The sequence below is a fragment of the Miscanthus floridulus genome, chromosome 5, assembly GCF_019320115.1.
Source record: "Miscanthus floridulus cultivar M001 chromosome 5, ASM1932011v1, whole genome shotgun sequence".
NCBI classification, from domain to species: Eukaryota; Viridiplantae; Streptophyta; class Magnoliopsida; order Poales; family Poaceae; genus Miscanthus; species Miscanthus floridulus.
Window position 1 is genome coordinate 5610198 of NC_089584.1, and position 25570 is coordinate 5635767.

Sequence of the window (25570 nt, forward strand, 5' to 3'; positions counted from 1 at the left end):
TGCTGGAAATTCTGGTATCATAGGGTAGTAGGTTCTCTCCTTGTGTAGGGCTCCTTTTTAGCGACTGCCAAGGGCGTGTTTTTCATGAAGACGGAGAGAAACAAACAGCGATTACAAGTAGGTAAGCCATGGCTTACCCAGAGAAAAATGGACCCAAGAGTATTTTTAAGGACTCAGTGCATAGTTAATTCGCGACTGAAATGGCCTCGGGTCTAAACTGAAACCTGTGTTAAAAGAGTTAGTAACAAGACTTGACAAAGCCCAGAGAGCTTCCTCCACAATTGCATGGGTGAGCACAGTCAGCGACCGCAATAGTTCTCTGCGAATTCTCATTTCTCTCCTTCCATAGCAGCCAGGTAACCAGCAGCACCAAGCAGTCAAACCCTTTCCTGAATTGTTTGTGCACCCTCTTTCTAGTCATCTGCCACCATTGTGCAGTTGTAGGCTCAGGGTGTGGACGTGTGGTACAAGGTATGATAGGCTTAGCTACAAAAGTAGGCACCACCAAACCTCCCGACTGTAACAAAAACCAAGAAGATGATCAATGGATTCTATCTCCTGACTGCACAACGCAAAATTCATGGTCCTGCAGCTTATGGCGCTTCCTGTGTTGCATGGTCTAGCAACGATCTTGGAGGACTAACCAAACAAAAAACTTAAGTTTGGGAGGTGCTTTAACTTTCCAAAGTTCATTTGCACCTGCCATGTGAATTGCCTTTAATGAAGATTGCTCTGTAAGCAGAAGATGCTGAATACAGACGGTCTGCAGACCAGCGACAAATAAATTGTTCTTTCGCCCTGGCTGAAGAGAGAGAGCTTCTACCTTCTCCCAGATATCCAAATATTCTTGTATTACCTGTACCTTCAGAGCACCTTGAATTTTTGAAACCCAGTGGTGATCAGTGATTCCTTCACGGACATTCATACTGTCACATCTCTTTGGGACCACATGAAAAAAGCTTGGTGCCACGTGCCTAATTGAGGAACCATCAAGCCAGGCTCAGAAGATCAACCCAAGTACGATCTGGGTCAGTTCTGTGAAGCCATTCCCACCTTAATCTGAGGGCGTACCCAAAGAGCCAGAAATCCTGGAAACCTAGGCCACCAAGCTCAGTAGGGTGACAGATCAATCTGTTCAATGGCCCATACCGACAAACAGGTGGCACTGGAGATGAATATTGGAATTGCAGAGTGTGTGACCTTCACCAAGGTAGCCCGCCCAGCTAAATTTAGCTTGTTGCCCTTCCAAGTGGGAATTCTATCCACAATCATGTCCACCAACGGCTGCTCCTTGCTGTGTTCAAGCTTGTAGATCGAGAGAGGAACACCTAAGTAGTGACAGGGGAAAGGAGCAATCTGACAGCTGAAAATCTCCTGATCGAAGGCAAGTTCGGCCATGGAGCACCGGATGGGTGTCACCTAGCACTTGTCCAGGTTGGTCCGAAGCCTGGTCAGTGGTCACCCCCCTCGTCGAATGTACCCAGAATGCTTCTCAAGTCAAGACCAAAAAAATCCCATTGAAGTGGAGCGACCAGGACCACGAGATCATCCGCACCAGATGCTTGGCACTTGATGGCACTATGGCCCAGTGGCTTGAGAATATCACATTGTTCCGCCAAACAAATCATTGCATTCAGCACCTCCATGACAATAACAAAGATCATTGGAGACAACATCACCCTGGCACAGACCTCTCTCATGGCCGATCCGCCTCCCAGTCCGTCCGTTTAACAAAATCTTCGTGCTTGTTGTTGACAAAATAAATATAAATCCAATCATGCCATCCTTGTAGTGCTCCTTTAGCTCAAAATTTTCCTCACCAGCGGTGAGGCTATTGCAGTAATCTTATGCATATGATTTGTACTATTTGCCCCCCTTCCCCCGTTTTTCGAGCCCTTGGTGGGTTAATTGTCTTGTTCTCATGTCTTATCCTACCGCCTCAGGATGGATGTCTTTGCTGGTTTGATCTGCGCACCAAAGATGTACTTTTGACCATGGAGGCAGCAAATAAACCAATTTCTTCAATTTGCTTTAAACCAGGTCAGTATGCCATCCAAATACAAGCATCTTTGTATGTTAACCCATGAATTGAATATTTGGTGGGCGTGCAGACATTTTGCACTTACAAAATCATTATTTGTGTAGGAAATGAAGATTGTGTGTATATCTCTGCTGGAAATGAAATATTGTCCTTTGATGTTCGTATGGTAAGTTCTGAATTCAATTGTATTTTTATTGTTAGTTTGAAGTTATATGATCCAACTTACTATTATGTCACCTGTGCCTTGGTTTCTTGTCAGTAACATGATTACAGTGGTTTTCTTATAGGGAACTTGTTATGGTAGGCACCACATATGGGCGCAGGGAAAGGCAGCAAACTGGCTCAACCAGCCAGGGGCCGGTCTAGTTGAGTCATAGAAGATTTAGGAAAGAGTCAACTGATTATTATGGTCCTATTTGTTAGTTTCCTATTTGTTAGCACAAGTTGTTAGAGTCCTCAATGTATAAGTATTAAACTTGGAGAGGAATAAAGATTAGCCTGGGATTGTGTCATCCTCGACACCCTTGGGCGCCTGGCCCCTCTTTTCCTCCTTCCCGCTTAAACCCTAGCCGCCCACCACGGCTTCAGCTCGTCGCAAGCTTCAGGGATCTCTCGCTCCTCATTCCCCTCCATACGATCTGAGAAGCAAGGGCCAGCGTCATACCAGAACTCAATCAAAGCCATTTGAGACGTATAACTACAATACAGATGAAATCAATCAGGTAGTATGCTGTTCTACAAAACCACTATAAAATATCCTTCTACTGTGATCTTTCTCCTACAATTCTATTCTAGGCTTTATGATAACATTGAATTGAGCTGAAGATTCAGAATCTGATACTTCCACTTTTGATGCAGATTGCTGTCAGCTCTAAAGGTTTTCTCGCTGCTGCAGATGATAGTGGGGATGTTAAGGTATAGAATATTTTGCAAGTGTATGAACATAAATGTCAAAGATCATTGCATTTTAACAAATATCAAATACCACATTCTCCAGATTTTGGTGTTGGCTATTTTGAGGTTGTTGCATGAATATGTTGAAAGAGTTTGCATACCTCCAGGCATTGTAGTGCTGACATGAGTAAATTTAGACAAATATTTTATATAAAATTTACAAGTTTATTGTATGAGACTAGTAAAGCAAATTCTAGGGCAGACTGTTTTTCCTTCTTAAGGTATATAAGCATATTGTATGGAATTTATTTTGGAATGTTCTGTTTCAAAAATGGCACAAATGATGCTCCTGAAGAATAAGTTTGCTGTAAGATCGTTTGTCATTATGAATTCAAATTTACCGGCTTATATATTTGTGCTTTGTTCTGAAACCAAGAAGAGGTTGTTATGTTACACTTTTTGAATCGCATGTAGATTGCTAGAGGGTTTGGGAACTGGAGAACAGTAGAATAAATGCCTCAAGTTAGAAGAAAGATATGTGCAACACACTGATAGGCATGATTAATCTTGTACTTGTTCAATGATTTTGTTCTTGAGAAGTTATGGTCTATTTTGCAGATTGTCAATACCATTCAGAAGTGCCTGTATAAAGGGAAGCCCACACAAGTGTATCCTTATCTGGTGTAACTGGATGCTTTTGATAATTTTGATTTGTAGCAGCGTTTCATTTTTATGTTTAAAAATGTGCAATAAGTTCCTCTCTATATGCAATATGTACGTCAGTTGTTCCTTGATAAATTTTCGTACAGATTTGCAGCAGCGTGCAATTCATTCCTTGGAGACCTTGGACAGGTTAGTGTTATCATTTTCTTTTTCTTTTTTCAGGGTTTTGTTTGGCTTAATCTTGTAGTCTTGTGGCTCCTTTTTTGTCAACCTTTTAGGGAGCCAATCCTAGAAAACTTTTTCTTTTAATTCTTATTTTTTCCAATGCCTTTATTGTCAATAATAAATATTTTTCATTTGGCAGCAATTACTGGTGGCCTTGACTCAAAGCTCGCCGCATGGGATTTCTCCATAGGACGAACACTGTTTTCTATTGATTATGGTACCTCCTTTACTTTCCATGGAACACCTGTGAATAGCGTGCATTACTTAGGCTGCTCCATGTTCTTTTTGTCTTTGTAAAAGAGTATCCTAGCAGTTCCTTGATCTCATACATTTCCATTAAGCATTGGTAAATTGAGCCCTCATATTGTCCATTGGAAAGTCGGTTCACCTTGCTTTACATAGAAATATTAGTTTCTATTCATGTATGACAAAGCTGTATCAGTATTGTTTTTCACCTCAAAATACTCTCCAATTCGGATCAATCAACAGTTCAACATAATATTCATTACTGAGCTTCAGGATCACCTGAATTGCAAAATGGCAGTTCTTCCGGTAGTGCAGGGCAATGTTTCAACCCTGCTTTTGTTCATTCAGTAGCAGTTTCTGAAGAGGGTATTTTGGGAGGGCTCTACAAGGTTTGTGCTGTTGCAAGGGGGGATGGTGCTGTTGATGTGGTTGATCTTGAGTATGAACTGGCTCCTGCGAAATCGAAGGGACCTCCTCGGGCAGCTATTTCAAAAATGAGTTCAAAAGGAGCTGAACTTGGAGATGGGAGCTGTAATCAAAGTCAAGCGAAAAGAATCCATCTTAGGAGCTGAACTTGGAGATGGGAGCTGTAAAGTCAAGCGAAAAGAATCCATCTTGACTACACGATGGGTGGCCATTAGAAGCTACGAAAAATATGAGAAACAACCTAAAGCGTCCAAATTTAATAGTTTATCTGTCACTAGACTTCAACATGATCAGCTGATTTACTGAAATGAACTGATGAATACAGTTACACAAATAAAAAAACTATATATGTTCTCGCAAAAATCAAAACACAAATCCGTTGTAGTCTAGCTGGTTAGGATACTCGGCTCTCACCCGAGAGACCCGGGTTCGAGTCCCGGCAACGGAATTTTTTTTTGTAAAAAAAAAACACGAAATTACACAAGCATAGGAGGATTTAGGGTTTCTTTACAAAGCTTCTTCTTCTTCTTCTTCCGCCGCCGCCGCCGCCCCCGCCCCGCGCTTCTGTACCCTCTCACCTCCTTCGCCGTTGCCTACCAGATATTCCCATGGTGAGCTCGCCGCCCGGAGATGCTTTGCACTTAGCGCCATCCAGTTCTGTTTTTCTTTGCCCACCGAATCGTTCGTTCTTTGCGCGTGTGCGGTTCTGACGATGTGTGCTGGTTTCTGTTTGGGTGCCTGCGATCTCAGGCGTCGGAGAAGAAGCAGTCGAACCCGATGCGGGAGATCAAGGTCCAGAAGCTCGTGCTCAACATCTCCGTCGGCGAGAGCGGTGATCGCCTCACCCGTGCCGCCAAGGTGTATATGCGGAATATGCCCATTCCCCAGAATAGTGCCATTTCTTTCTTTCTGTTCGTTCTGCGCTTGTCTGACCTAGAGCAAATGTGTTTGAATCGCATCTAGTTGTGCTCCACTAGTCCACTTTTTGTTTTTTTTTGGGGTAAGAATCAGTTCTTGACTGTAGCTTAATCTCAGCTCCTTAAGCCGTCCAATCTCTTTATTGTTGCTGGCACCACTTAAATTGTGCCATCCAAATGTTAATTAGTAGTAGTATGATTGCTTTCGACATCAGCTGTGGTTAGTTATTGTTCCCATAATTTCAGTTAGAGACTGATGAATGACGCGCCAATTTTGCTTTTATTTCTTAGTGCTAAAATGAGGCTTTAGTTCTTTGTCGCCTGTTGATAGTGTTCACACTGAACAGTTGCTCTAACCTCCGCTGGTTGTTTATTAGGTGCTGGAGCAGCTGAGTGGCCAGTCACCGGTGTTCTCCAAGGGTAATTTTCTTAAACCTGACGTTATCAGTGGTGTGTGGTCCTGGATTTATGATGGTCATAGCAACTTTGATGTGACATTGCAGCAAGGTACACTGTGAGGTCGTTTGGGATCCGGCGTAATGAGAAGATCGCGTGCTATGTGACGGTGCGGGGTGAGAAGGCAATGCAGCTGCTGGAGAGTGGCCTGAAGGTGAAGGAGTACGAGCTGCTGAGGAGGAACTTCAGTGAGACTGGCTGCTTTGGATTTGGTATCCAAGAGCACATTGATCTTGGCATCAAGTAAGATGATCTCATCTCTGATTTTAAGTAATTTGAATGTGGTGTGTCTGTTTCTGTGAATGGATGCTTTTATGATGGGCATTGTTGCTTGCCTGTAAGCAGGGGAAAAGATATGTAACTTTGTATTCATGTAGCCTGTATCGACTATGGGTCACTACGTACTAGGATAGCTTAAGGCTAAGTGCTTAACACAGTTTTGGGAACTGAGACTGCTGATTGGCTGTAAGATAGCTTTTGGGCAGCCTTTTCCATTCGCTGATATACTAATACGGCTGAGTCATAAGAATTCCCATTCGTTGTTCATTGCAGTAATAATTTTCTGTCAAGAAAATTCAGATCGTGGAGATTCTAATTGATTATCTTTTTGTTCTTTATAATATGTCCTGCAATTTGTTTCTTTATCAAATATCCAAGTTATTTTTAGCCATTTAATTGTGACATCCAAAATTCTTCCTTGTAGCGGCAGCAATTAATACAAGACATTTATTTGTCTCAGTCAAGTTTTTCTTTCTCAAAAAGCTGCTTACTGTTGAATTTTAGTCTAGTGTGGGTTTGTAAAAGAGTTGCCGTGTTATCTGTTATGCTTGATTCAGTAACTGGTTTATTGCATGGTCAATTTGTTTCTTTATCAAATATCCAAGTTATTTTTAGTCATTTAATTGTGACATCCAAAATTCTTCCTTGTAGTGGCAGCAATTAATACAAGGCATTTATTTGTCTCTCAGTCAAGTTTTTCTTTCTCAAAAAGCTGCTTACTGTTGAATTTTAGTCTAGTGTGGGTTTGTAAAAGAGTTGCCGTGTTATGCTTGATTCAGTAACTGGTTTATTGCATGGTCAGAATCCAGTATCCACATTGGCTTTTTATAGTATTGTGGTGCACCAAACATATTTTAGGCCTTGTTTGGATGTTGTCAGATTCACGTCAATCCACATGTGTTGGAGTGGATTGGGGTGGAATTTAGTTCAAGTTTCACTTCAATCCATCCCAACACATGTTGATTGATGCGAATCCGACTACATCCAAACAAGGTCTTATTGTGTTGTTTATTGTTTAAGTTATTTTATATTGATCGTTTGAGAATATTGTAATGATGTTTTCTTTAGTGTATACATATGTGGGCATTGTGTTTGTGGCTATTTTCTTCTTCATTTAGGGATTTGGGATTTTGGAATACATCATTTGTTACCCTGTTGCCGGGTATAGTTCCTCTTTTTTCCACTCCTTGTTATAGCTTTTTCTGAGTGATGTGCTGCATCTTGTTAATGATCGGTAACCTTCCTCTTTGCTGCATTTTGTAAGGTATGACCCATCTACTGGTATCTACGGCATGGACTTCTATGTCGTCCTTGAGCGTGCCGGGTACCGTGTCGCCCGTCGTCGCAGGTGCAAGTCTCGTGTTGGGATCCAGCACAGGGTCACCAAGGAGGATGCCATGAAGTGGTTCCAGGTCAAGTACGAGGGTGTGATCCTCAACAAGGCCCAAGCCAACACCTCCTAAGCATCACCATAAGATATTAGACCCTCTTTTTAGTGCTTCGAGTTAATGAAGTGTATCTGGCGGTGGGATTTGTATTAGAAGAAAATCGGATGCGTTATCAGTTTTGCCTGTACTGGTCCTGGTCCTACTGTAGTTGGATCCATGTTTTGATGTTATTTCTGTTTTACCTCAAGGCAGCAGTCTGTGCTATTCTGTGTTCTGTTCTTGTTGAATCGTGAGATCTCGGTAGCAGTGGCAGTACAATGGCGGTCCTGTACTTCGGGTACGTCCCCAGGAAGCACGGAGCGGAGCAGCTGGTCGATGTGAAGAGTCGCCACCGTCGCCTCTGCGGCTGAAGCGAGCCCACACACACACACACCACAAAAGGACAAGCACCAAACAGACATTTAACACAGTGCTACCAACCATTATATGACTCTTATATATAGCTACAAGATGTTTGAAAGTCATCTAACATATATACTGGGATGAAAAGGACCGACTTTTCCAACCACAAAGGTTGCAATCCAGCACAGCTGCTTGACCATGTCTTCACCTTCATACTCGGCAAGAGATATCCCTTGTCATCTTCACCGAAAAGACAGCTTGTGTACCCAGACCGAATACTAAAAACACATACACAGCCCTGATCCTATCTTCAAAATCAGCAGTTTCCATGCGGTGCTTAATCGTGTGAATAGGGTATGTGGCCCTGTTGAAAGGGAGAACATAGCACTTGTTAAAATTATAGTAAGCAAAGATGTACATATACAAGCAACAAAGACTTGATATGATAAAAACAAGTTAGGCATAATGATGACGAATTGTTATTATTTTCGCATAGACCTAACATGGATTACTACTCTGCAGTGATTCACTTAGTTTAAAACTTTTTCAATAACAGTGCAAATTGCACAGTACACGTATACTGCCCTTGAAATAAGCAAACTCAAAGCTGTAGCATATTCAAGTGTGCCATGAGTACGAGTGACAATCTACCTACCAAATCATCATCAAAACCAAAAAAAAAAAGTATGAATATGCAAAGAAACTCAAGGCTGAAATTGTGAATCTGCGTAAACAACCAACAATGTTACATCATATTCTTGTGAGCTCACCTATGCCACCAAATGCGCATACCACTCACAGCTTTGCCTGTTGGCCCCCTAACATCAGTCGAGAAATGCCGGCAGTCCTGCAACAAGGCAATCTAAGTTCAAAAGACTTCATGAATATAACAATCAGGTGTACCATAAACCATCATATTTGCATCTATTCCTCAAGTTTTATTCTGCTGCTGAACTTAGAATGAAAAATACAATAGAAGTTGTATTTAATACAAATTAAACTTGTGTGTGTGTGTGTCACATGATTGCTGAGTAAAACTTTTTACAAATGAAGACAGACAAACAAGGGAGATGGGAGAAGGACGGGTGGTGGTTAGTGATGTGAGGTTGAAAATATAATAACTTGAAACAACAATATTAGGCAGTCACTGGGTTACGGTTCCTACTTAAAGTGGCAAACATAACTCAACTCCCATGCCTATTGATGGAATTGTCAACCAAAGTGCGTCCAATGCTAAAAGTGTCAACTACTCAACTGCAATGGACGTGAAAGGAATGAAGGACTATAAAATTAAGGATGCACCGACAACAACACAACTAGATAGTTTTATAAGTAGGCCAAGTTACTTATGTCAACTTCACCACATGTATGTGATTTGTAAGAAAATGACCTCACTGTGGGAGGAAACTCCCTCACAGTCTATGGTAAATAAAAAAACAAAGATGTCAATGCTGAGCAGTGAGTACCTGAGTAGGCACCCAGCATTATTTTTTTGAAGCAAGCAATAGTATATTAGTATATCTCACTAACTACGACGCGCTAGGTACTAGATACACAAAAACCAGAATGACAATCACATAGGTAGACAAAGAAACAGAGACCATAAGACGCATGTGGAACATAAGAACCTAACATAACCACTACCGGAAACAGTAGCTTTGCCGTGTACCACAGCCACTCGGTAAAGCCCAAAAAACACTCGGCAAAGGATTTGCCGAGTGTAACACTCGACAAACAATCACATAGGGCAGGAGAGGAAAAAAAGTTTTGGATTTGCCGAGTTCCTATAAAAAAACACTCGGCAAAAGTTTGCGGTGCTAGGGAAAAACACTCGGCAAAGTAACACTTTTGGTAACGGACGGCATGCCGTCAGACGGCCGTCGCACGTGCCGGTCACGTGATAGTATTTTGCCGAGTGTAAATTCATTGCCGAGTGTCGTCTTATTGTTTGCCGAGTGTCTGATATACTACACTCGACAAATCGGGTTTTTTATCGAGTGCAATATTTATGCCGAGTGTCTTCTGTACTACACTCGGCAAATTAGCTCTTTGCCGAATGCCCTATGAAATGCACTCGGCAAACCAAAAATCACTCGGCATATTTACTGTTTCCGGTAATGAACTTATCAGGGCTGGTTGAGGATGGCTAAGCAAGGAAACAGATGTATCGGTAAGCCACTGTTTTTCCGAACCTAGTGAGGTCGTCAGATCGTCTACAAATGGACTGGTTTTAGTTAGAGGCATTTGATGTCAGCTGTATAGGTGTGGTTAGAATTATAAGTACTAGGAAGTAGCCAAATAATGCCTGCTATGTACGAAATATTTGCTAGAACGACAATTGACTGAAATATGGGGGGGCATCAGAACTCGCCGCCGTGTTACAAAATGCATAGATGAACATGAAACACAAGTGATGCATCATATATCAAACAAAAGCAGTACATCCAGTTTAATCTTACTGCATAATAGTGACAGATTAGTGTAATAAATATCCAACCATTATTTATTATTTTTCCTTCTAGCTAGAACCCTTGGGGTAAAGCTTTCAGAAACAACCAGTAATTATATGTTTAAAAGCAACAACATTGGTTTATATGAAAATTATATGACTAGATTTATTTTAAATGTTTTAATCAAGGTACAGATTTACATGTATAGGTCAATGAGGATAAAAAAAAGCTGAGATAAAGAATATAAATATAAATACTCAGATCCAACATAAACTTGGATTGTAGCTAATAAATGACAAGCAAACATATTACAAGTACAAGTTACTTTAAGAGCTGTGTACCAACAAGCTGAAGCTAGCTCTCAAGAAAAAGCACCTACACGTACTACGCATACACGACACCCTCCACTATATATGCCATGTTAAGATAATTAAGAGTGAATATATTTTCAACAAGGAATAATTCAATTTCCAAAAGTTTGAGCTAATTGTGGCAAACTGATACGAGATCTGTTTTATATATAGCATATGTAGGACGTTTTGAGGTGACTTAGATAACTAGGAATCGTAATCTAAGACTAACGTGAATAGGAGTCCTAATCCAACTAGAAAAAAAAAACTTCTATCTACTATTTACGTACGTGTATATATATATATATATATATATATATATATATATATATATATATATATAGATAGATAGATAGGGAGAGTCTATTCAGTATACAGCTACAAAATAAGTTATTCTGTAGCCACCTTCATTTACGATAATTTTATATACTAATTTACGATAATGTCAATACATATTTATGATAGTTAGGTTACTATAACACATGGGGATATTTACTATAACGGTATAGTAAACCACTTTGTAAGAAGTTATTATAATCTCGTAAATTAACATAGTAATTATCGAAACTTGTGGCTACAGAATAAGTTATTTTGTAGCCACAGGGTAGTAGTTCTATATATATATATATATATATATATATATAATCACGAGGCGTTTAATTTCACAACAATACAGACAGCACAAAGGCTGCGAGCACGGCGGCTACCTAGGCCATGACGCCCATGGCAGAGCGGGGCACAGCGCCGACGTCGATCTCGATGATGAAGCGGCATGTCCTGGTGGATTGGTTGATATATGGAGGTGGTGGTGGCGAGGCCGTAGAAGTCGCAGGCGCGGTCGTCCTGGTCCATTGTCTGGTAGTAATGTTGGAATCGTTGGTGTGTATCTCTGTGTGTAACCGTAGAACCGGGTAGACCTCTGCTTCGGGTTCCTCTACACACCTTGATTGTAGCCTCGCGGATGCCGGTGTCGCGGTGTAGTAGGCCTCCAGCGCGGTGGAGATGAAGTCCAGTGGCGCTGGTGAAGACCGTGGTGACCCTGCAGAGGAAACGGCGGTGTGGTGGATGGACTTCCCGTTGCTGGCAGCACTACTTTGATCGGTTTAGGTTTTCTGTGGGTGGGATGGCGGCGGCTCCGATGAACATCGTAGCACGAGCTCTGATCCTCACCTTACCTTTTATATGTGTTGTGCGACAGGGGCCCACCAACCATATTAGGGTTGGGCTCCCCCGATCAGGGAATAGAGACAAGGGCCCAATAAGCCGTTGGGCATATTGGTAGAGATCAACTAACATTCTCCCCCTTGATCTCACTACCATCTTTCAATTTTATTTACTTTTGTTTATTCCATTACAGATTAGCGCATAGAGCATGTCTCATCGTCACGGTCCATTGCCGATAGACTTAACAGCTACAACACACTACTCTGTTTTGAAATAGATACTTATCTTTGGGCCTTCTTTTGTCCAGAAATTTTAGGTTTTCCCTTAAACCCATGCTAGCTACATGTTCTTTGAACACCATGTTCTCTGAACACGTTGGGTGGTAAGCCTTTTGTAAGCGGATCCACGAGCATCTTTTCTGTACTTATATGCTCAAGACTTATGACTTGGTCCCGGACTTTATCTTTCACAACATAATACTCTATATCAGTGTGTTTGGCAGCACCACTTGACTTATGTTGTGAGCATACTGTACTGCCAGATTATTATCACAGTATAACTTAAGTGGTCTATAGATGTCGTCAACCACTTTCAAACTGGGTATGAACTTCTTTAGTCAGTTCACCTGCCCGTTGCCTCATAACACGCTACAAACTGTCATACATTGTGGACGATGTAGTGACGGTTTGCTTTGAGCTTTTCCATGAAATAGCTCCCCTTTTACGAGAGTGAATACATATCCTTTCTTAATTTTCTATCATCTTTCACATAATCAGAATCTGAATATCCCACTATGTGGAGTAAATCAGATCTTCTATATGTCATCATGAGGCCTTTCGTTCCTTGCAAATAACGCAAGACTTTCTTTACTAATTTCAGTATTATGTTCTATAATTGCTCTGAAATCTGCCAAGTAACCCGGTAACAAATGCCAAGTCAGGGCATATACATACTTGAGTATATTGTAAGCTTCCGACAACTGAAGCCCATAGAACCATTTTTCATTTGATCGATCTCATATTGGTTCCTGGGGCATTTAAAATCCCTATATCTGTCGCCCTTGACTATAGGAGCAGGTGAGGGACTATATTTGTGCATACAAAATTTCTTTAAGATCTTTTCCATGTATGCCTTTTGTGACGGTCATAATACCTCTTTACTTCTATCTCGGTGAATCTCGATCCCTAGAACGAACGAAGGTTCACCAAGATCTTTCATATCAAATTTTGAGGACAAAACTTCTTTGTCTCTAGTAGTAGACTGACATCACTACTAGCAAGTAAGATATCATCCACATACAGGACAAGGAAGATAAACTTCCCATTCTTAAACTTTGTATAGACACAATTGTCCTGTACATTTTCTTTAAATCCAAAATTCTTGATTGTCTGATCAAACTTCAAGTACCATTGTCTTGAAGCTTGTTTTAATCCATAAATGAATTTCTTTAGGCGGTATCTCATTCGTTCTTTTCCTTCCATGACAAAACCTTTCGGTTGTGCCATGTAAACATTTTCCTCCAAGTCCTCGTTGAGAAATACCGTCTTTACATCCATCTGATGTAACTCTAAATCGTAATATGCCATTAATGTCATTATGATTCTGAAGGAATCCTTACATGAGACTGGAGAAAATGTCTCATTGTAATCAATCCCTTCTCTTTACGTAAATCCTTTTGCCACAAGTCTCGCTTTATATCTCTCTATATTCCCTTAAGAGTCAAGTTTTGTTTTATAGACCCATTTATAGCCTACTGTTTTGGCTCCTTTAGGAATTATCTCCAAATCCCAAACTTTATTGGCATTCATAGATTTCATTTCATCTTCCATGGCCTCAAGCCACTTTGATGAATGATCACTTTTCGTGGCTTCTTCAAATGAGGTGGGATCATCCTCCATTTGAAATTCCTTAGTGTTGTACACTTCATAATCAGCAGAAATAACTGATTTTCTAACTCTTTGAGACCTTCTAGGGGCCTTCACATTTGGCACATGTTTTGTTTAAGGCTGTTGTTGCTCTCCCTCATGTGTGGCAATAGGTTCTATAGGATCCTGAAGAACAGGTTTCTCATCGCCATTCATTGTTGCCACAGGTGGGATAACAACAGGTGCTGGCACTATAGTGTCTTGCACTGTCGGTGCAGTGACAGCAGGTAGTGAAAAAAATGGCTCATGAATCATTAGAGTGGGCGCATACACTCGCTTTACTTCAAGGTCAATTTCTCAAGCTACCATGCTCCCCCTCATCAATTCATCCTCTAGGAAGACAGCGTGTCTTATTTTCACAAACTTTGTATGTCTCTCTGAACAGTAGAAAACGAAAACCTTTTGACTTTTCTGGATAGCCAAACAAATGATAACTTACTATTTTGGAATCTAACTTCCCAATGTTTGGGTTAAAATACTTTAGCCTCAGCAGGGCTCCCCCCCCACACACGCAAGTGGTTTAGTGAGGGCACTCTTTCTGTCCATAACTCATACGGTGTTATGGACACCGACTTTCTTGATACTCTATTGAGAATATAAATGGCGGTTTTAACGCCGCCATCCACAGGCTCAACTGTAAGGTGGAGTAACTTATCATACTGCCCACCATATCTATCAGGGTACGATTGATTCTTTGAGCTACTCTATTCTGCTGAGGTTCGCCCGGTGTAGAATACTGGGCTACTATGCCATTCTTTTAGGGTATGCCGACCGTAATACTCCTCCACGGTCAGACCTGACTATCTTAATTTAATATCTTAAATTTATCTAATGCTTCTATTTTTTGTTTGATTGGATAAATATAGCCATAATGGGAGTAATCATTTGTGAATGTTATGAACGAATCATAACCATCCACACTCTTTACAGGAAAATGACCACAGATGTCTATGTGAATAATCTATAAAATTCCTACGCTTCGTTTGTCATCTTTCTTTATATACTTTCTTTTTATGCATTGTCTACATTGTTCTAAATCTCTAAATCTGAGAGCTCTAATGGAAGAAGAATATCATTATTAACTAGTCTTTCTATTCTCCTCCTCAAAATATGGCCTAAACGACAGTGCCATAATTTCGACGACGCATCTTGAGCTCTCTTATGCCATCATTTCCAGAGTAACTCTCTGTCACCAGCTGCTTTATTAGCTAGGTAGCATATATCTTTGAAGAGCCAGTGAACTAACTCTTTATTCTATCAAGGTACTCGATGACCGTGTCACACTCTAGGATTGAGTCCACAATTGTAGGCTCAATCGTGTTCTTTATCACAGCCAAACATTTTATGTTAGCAGTGACCCACTTCCTATGCTTAAAGTCATAGGACATCTTTTATGATTCAAAATCCCTTTCTTTAGTTGCCTAATCGGCATCATTCTCTTTTGTCTCCCTCATCGGTACCACATACTTAGTGGGACACGGTGATGTGACTACCCAGTCTACCTCAGCCAAGACGAAAACTAGGTCAAACCTTTTCTTAACATAAAAATAACACCATTTGCATGCTCTGATACCAATATTGGAATCGTTGGTGTGTACCTCTGTGTATAACCATAGAACCGGGTAGACCTCTGCTTTGGGTTCCTCTGATGAAGTCCAGTGGCACTGGTGAAGACCGTGGTGACCCTACAGAGTAAACGGTAGTGTGGTGGATGGACTTCCCGTTGCTGGCAGCACTACTTTGATCGGTTTAGGTTTTCTATGGGTGGGATGGTGGCGGCTCCGTTGAACATCGTAGCACGAGCCCTGATCCCCACCTTACCTTTTATATGTGCTGTGCGACAAGGGTCCACCAACCGTATTAGGGTTGGGCTCCCCCTATCAGGGAGCACAGACAAGGGCCCAATAGGCCGTTGGGCCTATTGGTGAAGATCAACTAACAAGTAGATGTCTTACAACCTATTCATTTGGCTGTGCCTTGTCGTAAATGATCGTAAATTTCCAGCTAGAACAGTATTTTTCTCTCACACAACTCAGCCAGTAGTATTTTTTCACGAACTAGCAATGATACGAACCAGCCAACCGAACAGGCTTTGAGATGTTGCCCTTGGCATCGAGGCCACCGCAGAAGGTCCTATAGCCGAGGCTGGTGCAGTCGGTGAGGCTGCACGCGTAGCTGACGCTGTCGTCCACCTTCTGGTCGGTGAGGTTGGCCGACAGTTTGAGCACCCATGACTTCTTGTCCAGGTACTTGATGCCCTTGGCCGGCTTCAGCGTGGAGCCCAGCCATTGCCGCCGCCGAGGCTGAGCGGGTACTTGGGTGTGCCGTCAAAGTAGATCGTCCCAGTGGCGCTCAAAGTTGCTCGGTTGGATGCTCTTGCGGTCCTCGTCGATGAGGCTGAAGAGGTAGGCGTCGACAGGCCTGGGCATAGTGCGCGTGCCCTGGCCAGAGGCGATGCGCACGGTAGAGGAAGCCCTGGTTGAACCGTCGCGCGTAGTCCAGGTTGGCGTTGGCATCGCCGTCGGTGGGCCAGCCCAACTCACCCACTATGACAGACACGTTTCCGAAGCTGTTCCAGGGAAGTGCGGTCACGAGCTTGTCACGGTTGGCACCGAAGGTGTTTTGGTATAGGTGACGCCGCCGTCGACCACCAGCGACAAGGAGCCCTGGAAGAAGGCATAGTCCAGCAGTAAGTTGGGGTCCGTGTACAGGCTAATGAAGGGGTACACGTTGGCCACGAACTGCACACCCGTGGACGCTAGGAACTGCACGATTGTGAGCATAAGGCCGTGGATGTCCGCACGGAAGTCGCCATCCAACGGCTTCCCCATCGGCGACTGGTACACGTCGGTGTTCAGTGGCACCGTCACTTTACCTTGTCGCCCAGGCCGATCTTCACTAGCGTCGCCTGGAGGTTTTGCATCACAGGGAACGTTGTGTTCAGGTATGTCCCATTGAATGTCCCTAGGAATGGGCGAACGGCTCATTATTGCCCACGGCACGTGCCTGTCCGTGTCCGTCCATCACGAAAACAAAAGATATATATATTAGTTTATTAGTTGTACTTGGTAAATGCCCGTGCATTGCAACGGGCCAGGAACACATAATACCACGATAACATATGTATGAGCATGTGTTATAATGTTATTTAAAATAGATACCGCAATCATAATGTTCCAATCAATTTTGCATAAGTCTTCATGAAAGATAGATAGTTAAAATATAACTCTAAATTTGAATGCAAAATTGAAACATCAACATCAATTGCCGCATCACTTCATGCCTACGATACGCGAAAGATAAACTTGCACTTCTTTAGGAATCAAGTGCTACAGAAAGATAATTATAACAAGTTTGTGTTTCACAATACATGTTTTACAATCTATTCTACAATTAAGAATATAATATCTTAATAGTTCGACTAAGAGAACGTGCTTTGCATAAATACCAAGCTGCAGTTGGTCACCAATCAATGATGATCCAGAAGATTTTCTAGTCTAAGATGCGACGTCTGACTTCTTGCAGCTGGCAGCTGAAGCATGTAGATGGCTGAAGCTATAGTTAGAAGTATCCTGCATATAAGTTATTTGTTAATTTTTAAAGTTAAAGTACCATTAATATCCTGAAAAATATGTATCGACGTGTGATGCATTACCTATTTTATGGAGTTAGAACCTCTTTATATATGATATTCTTTGTGAATATATCCTTTGTCGCTTTCTTCTTTCCATTTCCTTTCCCTTTCCCCTTATTCACGTCCTTCTCAGCAGCCGGCATGGCTAGGATCTCAATATTCGATCTTGTCGTAGCTCTTGATAGCACCACATACAATTGGTCATGCAAGAACACTGGTTCCGGCAAGTATACCCCGACGTTAGGGATAGTCTGCCCCTGCGACTTGTTAACGGTCATCGCAAAGCTGAGCCGTATAGGGAACTGCTTTCGCTTAAATTGGAAAGGGAACATCTCATCGTCCAACGGGCATAAGGGTATACGAGACAGAAAAACCCGCTTTCCATCATGCTGTCCCAACACAATTTCCATGTCTATGGTATTCTTTTGAAACTCCCGTATGATAAGCCTGGTACCATTACAAAATTCGTTCGTAGGGTCAATGTTCCTAAGCAATATGACCAGACAATCAATCTTCAGCTTCAACACATGTGGAGGTAGACCATTAGGTGTCAAAGTGTTAAGGAATTCCTCAGGGTAGTAGTTGTGCGGATCATCCACCGCACAGTCAAAACTATGGTACACCATCTCTTTCCTATGGAAACGACCTATCATCTTCATATTAATCATATCAACCCAGTTGTTCCGCGTAGATAAGATTGCTCGAGAGGTGATATAATCTTTGCTTGATATATTCGCATTGAGGTTAGGGAATATGCAGTCAATTAGAGTATCAAGTTCACTATCTTCCCCAGTGTGCGGTACACATATATCATGAGGAAGATGGATTTCATCATCAACAGTCGCCTCCTCAGATCCTCCACCGATGCGCAACAAGTATTCTGCAAACCATGGGTCACTCTTTGCCCTCATATTGCGCAGTGCTCAAACCTTTTCGCATCGCAGTGCTCGCAATTTGCAACATGTTTTAACATATGGGTACTTGTAGGCATGTTACTATACACCTCATCGTATTGGTCAGGTACTTTGGGGATAGAAGTCGTGTCTTCCTCAAGGTTATTGTCTTGGACATCATCATCATCATCTTTCTCTTCTAAAATAACATTTAAGCCGTAATAGTTTAGATAAAGTAGTGGAAGATTTGATTTATATTCGGTCTTTCATACAAATACCTTACCCGACAAACAGGTATCCCTCATCCTCTTCCTCATCCTCTTCAAATATATCTCCCTCATCATCATCTATGTCTGTCAAAGATATGTGAGTTAGTAGAACTACGGGTAAAAATAAACAAAGGAGTTTAAATAGTTTATAGAATGTTACAAAATAGTGTAAATTACCACTATCATCAAATAGTGGTGTCATCGGTGCATCTGATGCAGGCTGAGGTCTAGGTCCTGTCCTTTCTGATAATCATATAATGATCATGGTTGAGTTAGGTATAATATGGTATACAATATAGGTCACCTAAATGGGGTCATGAGACATTAGTATTTACCGTTGTTGGTCAGGACTGATTGAGGCAAGGGTGTGTTATCATTTGGGTATTCTTCAGCCATGTATTCACAATCATCAAACAGTGGGTCCATCGGTGTTGATGATGTAGCCTGAATGTTGGGTCCTGCCATTTCTGTTAATCACAGAATTACCATGGATCGGTTAGGTATAATATGGTATATAGGTCTCCTAAATGGGATAATGAGGCATCAGTATATACCGTTGTTGGTCACGACTGATTGAGGCAAGAGTGTGTTAGCACCCACTCAGTCTTTAGCCATGCAGTCACCATCTTTATTAGATGCCCTTGTGTTCGAACCAATGCGATGCTCAAACATTGTGTTATGACGCGCGAACAATGCATGTCTTTGTTCAGATGGAACATGTGATCTTTTTGTCATATGGCCAGATAGTAACTCATCACATCCTTCATCATCGGCCTCCTCGTGAGGTGGAGGAATATAAAGAGGTGTTGCTCTAGACTCCGGGATAAACCAATCACTGGATTTCGCTGTGTATCCATCAACTCCAGATGCTCCCACGGTGGGGCACACAGGCTCAGGAATATATAACGGGTTCTTCATGGCAATAGACTTCGGGTGTAGCGTGTGCTTCCACGTCTCTCTAAATTTATTGTCAGCTATTTTCAAGGTCTCCTTACGCTTGGGTTCACTATTATGCAACCTTTGACGCTCACGCCTTGCTTGCCTCTGATCAGGCATCATATTTTTATAGCGCTCCCTATCGTATAATTTTTTTGACTCATTTCTCTTAGGGTGGTTCATGGTGTTAGCAGAATCAGATGCAGCTACATAATAACATATTAGCATTATATTAGGAAATATAGACAGCGACATCTTACTTATATTTACAAAACATCTATTATAATGCAATAACACTATAATCATGGAGGAACTTTATAGAAAAATAGTATCTAGGTTCTCTTTATCAATCTGCATGGGTTGATAGAAATCGTTCCTATGCAACCAATTACTATTTTCATCGTTATTTGTGTCTTCATTGTCTAATACAACTCCATCAACTACAAGATAATTATTACACCATAAATAAGAGCCAAAGGATAATGCACATTGATTGGATTAAATTTGATTGTTGTGTCACATCTCGATCCACCAGTGAGGGTAGTTTCTTGTTTTTTTATTTGGTATTTTTCACGACGTTTCCTATTTATTTCATTCCTTTGTTCCGCATACATTGCTCTTTCCCTTTCTCGTTTGCGTTGCTTAGCATCGTCAACTTGTGTCTGTGAATTGGATACACTCACAACCTGGTCCATTATAGGTATCATGGATCAATATATAATGAATGCAAATTATTGTTGGTCCAAAGTAAATTTATATCCATATGTATAGCAGCAGTTACATGAATTGGTGGTGTTTGTCAAGTTTCCTAATGGAGTGCGACCATCGTTATTTTCCACTGGATCCATGTAGAAGATATTGGCTAAAAAGTTTATAAAGAAGATATAGGTTAGCCTAAATAAGTTCACACCTGTAGCAGCACATAAGCTAAACAAGGAAAGATAAAAAAAACATGTGCTGGGCACGTCAATATTGTTGTAATACTGCTCCAATCTTCAAAGATAAGTGAGGCCATAGAATATCTGTCCTTTTATTTTGCATAAAGAAAAATAAGTAGGTATCATATTTTTTGTTCTTGTATAAAGAGTACCTTATGGGAAGGACACAACTCGCTGCTGGTTAACTCTTTAGAAAATCGGGAGGAATTAATTTACCTAGTCCAATTAATAAATTTATCTAAGATGAAAGAGGTGACAATATCATGCTTCCTTCTATCTAAATGCTCGTGTGTTGCAATGGAAAAATATAATACTATGATAACATATGTACGAGCATGTGTTCTACTGTTACATAAAAAAGATATTGCAACATGATGTTTATAGAACATTAATATTACATATGTCTTCAAGAAAGATAGATAATTAAAATAGTTCGACCAAGAGAGCGTGCTTTGCACAGACACCAAGCTGCAGCGGGTCACCAATCAAAAAATGGTCCATAAAATTTTCAAGTCTAAGATGCGGTGTCTTACTTACAGCTGAAGCTCCTTCGGCTAATATCCACCTTAGCACAAACAACAAAAGAAATCCCATCGAAAAAACAATGATTTGTAGGTGCAGCTCTTTGGGCTAATATATTGCCTGCCCATGGATAGTAATGAACCAACGACTGATAGAATAGACCCTCTCATCCACCACTTACATAAATAGCTTGCAAAAATATCTGAATGTGTGAGCCTACATTGTACGTATTAATTCAATCCAAAGTTATACAATTTAACTAAATCTGATGATAATGACTTCTAGTTAATAATAATACTAAGAAGTACAAAGTCAAACTGATATGCAAGTTACAGAAGCAAGTTATAGTTTATCAAACTTGGATGTCAAACTGATATGCAAGTTATAGAAGCTCTCGACATGGGAATATCGGCTCACTCTGTGCAGTTGTTAATTTTTAATCATCCAAAGATCAAGTTAAAATCTGAGGTATAAATTGGACAGCTACCCAGTTTACGTGCTCCTTCATAAACAAAAAGAAATATGTTAAATTAATATTCTTGATTAACTATCATATTATTGTTCACATCATAAAAAAGTGGTCATTAGCCTTCACACACAAAACTACAGACAATCACTCTAATCATGTTTGGGCTCACATCACAATTACCATACATGAACAGGAAGCTGAAGAAAATAGCAGGGCGTGAAAATTAAAGCACATGACAAGCAGTATTCAATTAAATGGGAGATGCAATCAAGCAATATTAGGCAAGTAAATGGACTATCAATGGTATTAATTGCCCAATATATGGATTTTTCAATGGCAAAAAAATTATTGATTCACTTAAACCCGTACTCTGTAGATATATATGGTTTTAGAGTAGCCCAGTTAGCTTCAGGTTCGGTCTTTTTTTTAGCTATTTGTTTTTCATTCTTTTGTTTTTTAGTTTGTTATTCAATTTGTTTTTCAGATTTCTGACTGCATATTCAGAGATGACTGAAACCTAAAGCTGTCAACATAATCAGTTCAGAGATTTGTCTGCATATTCAGTTCTGAGTTCGGCAATCATGTTTGCATGTTCTAGCAACAAGAAAAGGAAGTTCTATCCTAGTGATCTAAAGATCGCTATTTACCTTCAATTGTTAGCAAAAACAGATTCTCCTATTCTTCGCCATGGAGTACTATGTAACACCTGAATCAACAACCTCAATCTGATGATGCAATATCATGTGAGACCATATGAACTACTACATGATCCAACTATCAACTAAAGCAGAGCAAGCAGGCCCCCATTAACATGACATTGCTTTTCTCTAGTTGGACATCATGTTCACCATCAAACTCATCAAATCTGCTTATTTCTGAATTTTATTTATATGAATTTTCTTTAAACAAGGCAACAATTACTTGATATACATGAACTATTGAATCAACTTTCATTTACCATTTTTATTGATCATTTTAAATTACAAGAAATTTATCTTCACATTCTATCACATGTATTAACACATAAACATGATGTCCATAATATGTTTTAATAAATGATTTAGGGTGTTACACCACATACACAAGCAGCGACGCTTTTCCCATTGCCAACTGCACCCCTCCACCTAAATGAGACTACAAGGCATGCATTGCATCTCTAGTTCAAAACTTACTACGACACCTTTGGTAACCTCTCCATACAAGTCGCAAGTCCTAAAGAGGCAAGCATTGGCTTCACATCCTGCATGCAACAACAGCTAGTTGGCAGAGAAGGATAGAGATAGAGGCAGTTGATACACAACGAGATCAGCAGAGAACAAATGGATGATTACTTTTTTTTTTGAAAATAAACAAATGGATGATTACTGAGCATTAAAGCCGTGATCTCCACCACATTAACTCCTTGTGATCACGTGTGATCAGTTAATCTGGTTCAAAGCACACATAGGAACCTCTGATGAATTAATTATATGGCACAGACATCTAAATCCACAATCGATTATGCAAGGAGATGAGAACATGCATAGACGTGTAGCACTAAGAGGCTCACTTGAGTAAAAAGCACAGAACAGTGGAAATATTGCATCTTCCATATTCTGTGTGACAGCTTCCATAGCTGAATTTCCTATGAAGTGTCAATCAAAGAAGAAAGTTAGGCTTTGTTTAGTTCCTCCTCTAAAGTTTAGTCACTATCCCGTCGAATGTTTGGACACCTGCATGAAATATTAAATATAGACTAAAAAAGAACTAATTATACGGATTGTGACTAATTTGCGAGATGAATTTTTTAAACCTAATTAGTCCATGATTTGACAATGTGCTTCTGATGGATTAATTAGACTTAATAAATTCGTCTCACGGAGTACTGAGAACTTCTGTAATTTGTTTTATTATTACTATCCGAACACTTCTATTTTACACCCCGATGTGACACCCTTAAATTTTAGCCCCTGGATTTAAACACCACCTTAGTAACCTTGCAGTCAAGAGGATTTGCATCGTGGTGATGGAACACTCCAGTTGTAATAAAAGACTCTAGTTATGCCATGGTTTTCCATCTTCGAATCATATTTATTAATGAGGAACGTATGTTTTTTATATTATCTTGAAAATTTATCCCAAATAATTTGACATAAAAAGAAAATCATAGAGGGCAGGCATTACATCTTATTTAATTTTGTTCAAATTGTTTGCACTAACTACAATCAGGATCATAAACACAGTGGGAGAAATTGGCAGCAGTGGGCCATGGGCACTACACTAACATAGAGAGATGATTACTACAGCGTAGACTCTTACTGAAGTCAGTGGCGGAGGAAGGAATTAAATTAAGTTATGGCGAAGCGGCAAAGTAGACAACGTAGGTAGCGTAATATTTAAATTAAAATTTTGTACATAAACTCTTGCTTCTATCTTAATTGAGAGGTGGAGCTCTAGACGTGTTGTGAAAAAGATTTAATTAAAGTTGGTTCATATACATGAAAATTGTATTGTTTTTCATTCGCCAAGTACGAAATATATGAACAAGAACATACGATAATATATATATGAAAAATGTTAAGAGCGGAATTTTGATTAATTTTGTATTAAATTGGCCATCTACGAGATTACAATATACATGTTTTTGGGTATTTTTTGGCATTGCCCTTTTTCTTTTTTTAATAATGGAACGAGGTTCTTCTTTTGGATCACGTTTAGTTAATTTTGTTCCCTGAATCAATATGCTTTATTATAAATTAATCAACTAAAAACCAGAAAATAATAATTAATTACCCAACAAATAAAACAACTCCACAAATTAAATCACCTTATCCTGATCGGCTGATGGAATTGGATTGGGACATGGGCTAGCGGGGTCTCTCCTTGCCTACTAGCTGCTAGCATAGTCGCGTAGACGGACACGGCCATAGAGCCACCGAGGGATTAAGGATGGATTTGAACTCATCAAGGCACGATGCACAGCAAGGCCAATGGTACCGGCTCAGCTCTCTCAACAAATGTGTTCATACGTTCTCTTCTTCAGACCACTTTAGAGCAACAGATTGAGATCTCTTCATAGAGTTCATGACATGGGATGATTTAGGAGGGAGAGTTGCTGAAAAATTGAGGTATGTCAAGTGTCATACCTTGCCATATGGGAAGCTCCGCCCCCTGAAGTAATCAACATCGATGGAAAAAATCCTGCAGTTCGAACACAATAAACAGCAAGATTATAGGTGAGTCGTTGTTACTAGTGATTACCTAGAGGAGGTTAGAGGCGTAGAGCCACAGGTGCAGTGCAACCTCTGGGGCTCCTCTACCTCCTTCCATCCTTTCGATATGATTCGAAGCAGTAGTAGCAGCAACAGAACCAAGAGGAGCTCGGCGAGGGGTAGGAACACGCGGCCGCGTAGGAGGGACAGGGGCGACGACCATGGAGCGTAGCCGTGTGGGAAAGATTGAGGCGGCACGCCTGGAAAACCTGAGTGCGAGACGGGTAGAGCAGCGCCGCCTCCCTTGGAAATGATGACGGGATTTCACACAATAGGAGGTTGAGAGGAAGGCCGGAGAGGGAGAAGTTGAGGACGGCGGCGTAGGATAGAGGCAGGGGAGTGCTGGGTGCTAAAGAGTAGTTCCCGTCGAGAGCATCCAATGGTGACCGCGCGAATAAACCTGGTAATGGTTCGGGCCGAAACCGGTTTCTTTGGTCTGGTTATCCTATTTGGCTGATTTGGTTTGGGTTAAGTGTTTGAGTAGATCAGTCCGGCTTGGTTTTGGTCTACATGTTTCAGTTTGCTAATGGGCTCAACCATCTGTGTGGTGTTCGTGGCGGAGGCCAGTCCTCGATTCCGCGTTCGTGAGGTCGTGCGAGGCCCGGGTATGGGGACGGGGGCGGCGAAGGCGGAGGCGGAGGCGTGCTCCTCGCCGCCATCGGCGCGGCGTGGTGTGGTGTCATCAGCTCACGCTATGGTCTGGATCACGGTCCATTACCAGGTTTACGCGCGAACGAAGCAACCAAGCAGGACCTTTGTGGTCTGACGTCGGACGGGAGCCAATAGGGAGGAAATGACTACTGACGAAGGTCGAGCGGAGGAAGTAGGGCAG

General features: G+C 41.0%; 2 protein-coding genes, 1 non-coding gene and 2 pseudogenes across 4 annotated transcripts; 4 read left to right on the forward strand and 1 right to left on the reverse strand.

The window, feature by feature from the left end:
- Positions 1-1110: 1110 nt before the first annotated feature.
- On the forward strand, positions 1111-2553 carry LOC136449418 (uncharacterized). Of its 2 annotated transcripts, none has more exons than XM_066449443.1 (4): positions 1111-1210; positions 1944-2040; positions 2146-2207; positions 2315-2553. In XM_066449443.1, exons 1-4 carry the CDS (start codon positions 1139-1141, stop codon positions 2405-2407), a joined length of 324 nt encoding a protein of 107 aa, XP_066305540.1. In that variant the 5' UTR covers positions 1111-1138; the 3' UTR covers positions 2408-2553. The 2 variants fall into 2 exon arrangements, with proteins under 2 accessions (XP_066305540.1, XP_066305541.1); XM_066449444.1 differs by having other exon boundaries at positions 2329-2553.
- Positions 2448-4845, forward strand: LOC136454173 (uncharacterized; annotated as a pseudogene).
- A 25-nt stretch (positions 4846-4870) lies between these two features.
- On the forward strand, positions 4871-4943 carry TRNAE-CUC (transfer RNA glutamic acid (anticodon CUC)). The gene has a single exon. It is a non-coding gene; the product is annotated as a tRNA-Glu (tRNA).
- A 29-nt stretch (positions 4944-4972) lies between these two features.
- On the forward strand, positions 4973-7786 carry LOC136451413 (large ribosomal subunit protein uL5). Its single transcript, XM_066452115.1, has 5 exons — positions 4973-5106; positions 5246-5353; positions 5790-5832; positions 5916-6111; positions 7412-7786. The coding sequence occupies exons 1-5, from the start codon at positions 5104-5106 to the stop codon at positions 7608-7610; spliced, it is 549 nt and encodes a 182-aa protein (XP_066308212.1). The 5' UTR covers positions 4973-5103; the 3' UTR covers positions 7611-7786.
- Positions 7787-11444: 3658 nt separating this feature from the next.
- LOC136454174 (glucan endo-1,3-beta-glucosidase 6-like) lies at positions 11445-18371 on the reverse strand (annotated as a pseudogene).
- Between the last annotated feature and the right edge of the window lie 7199 nt (positions 18372-25570).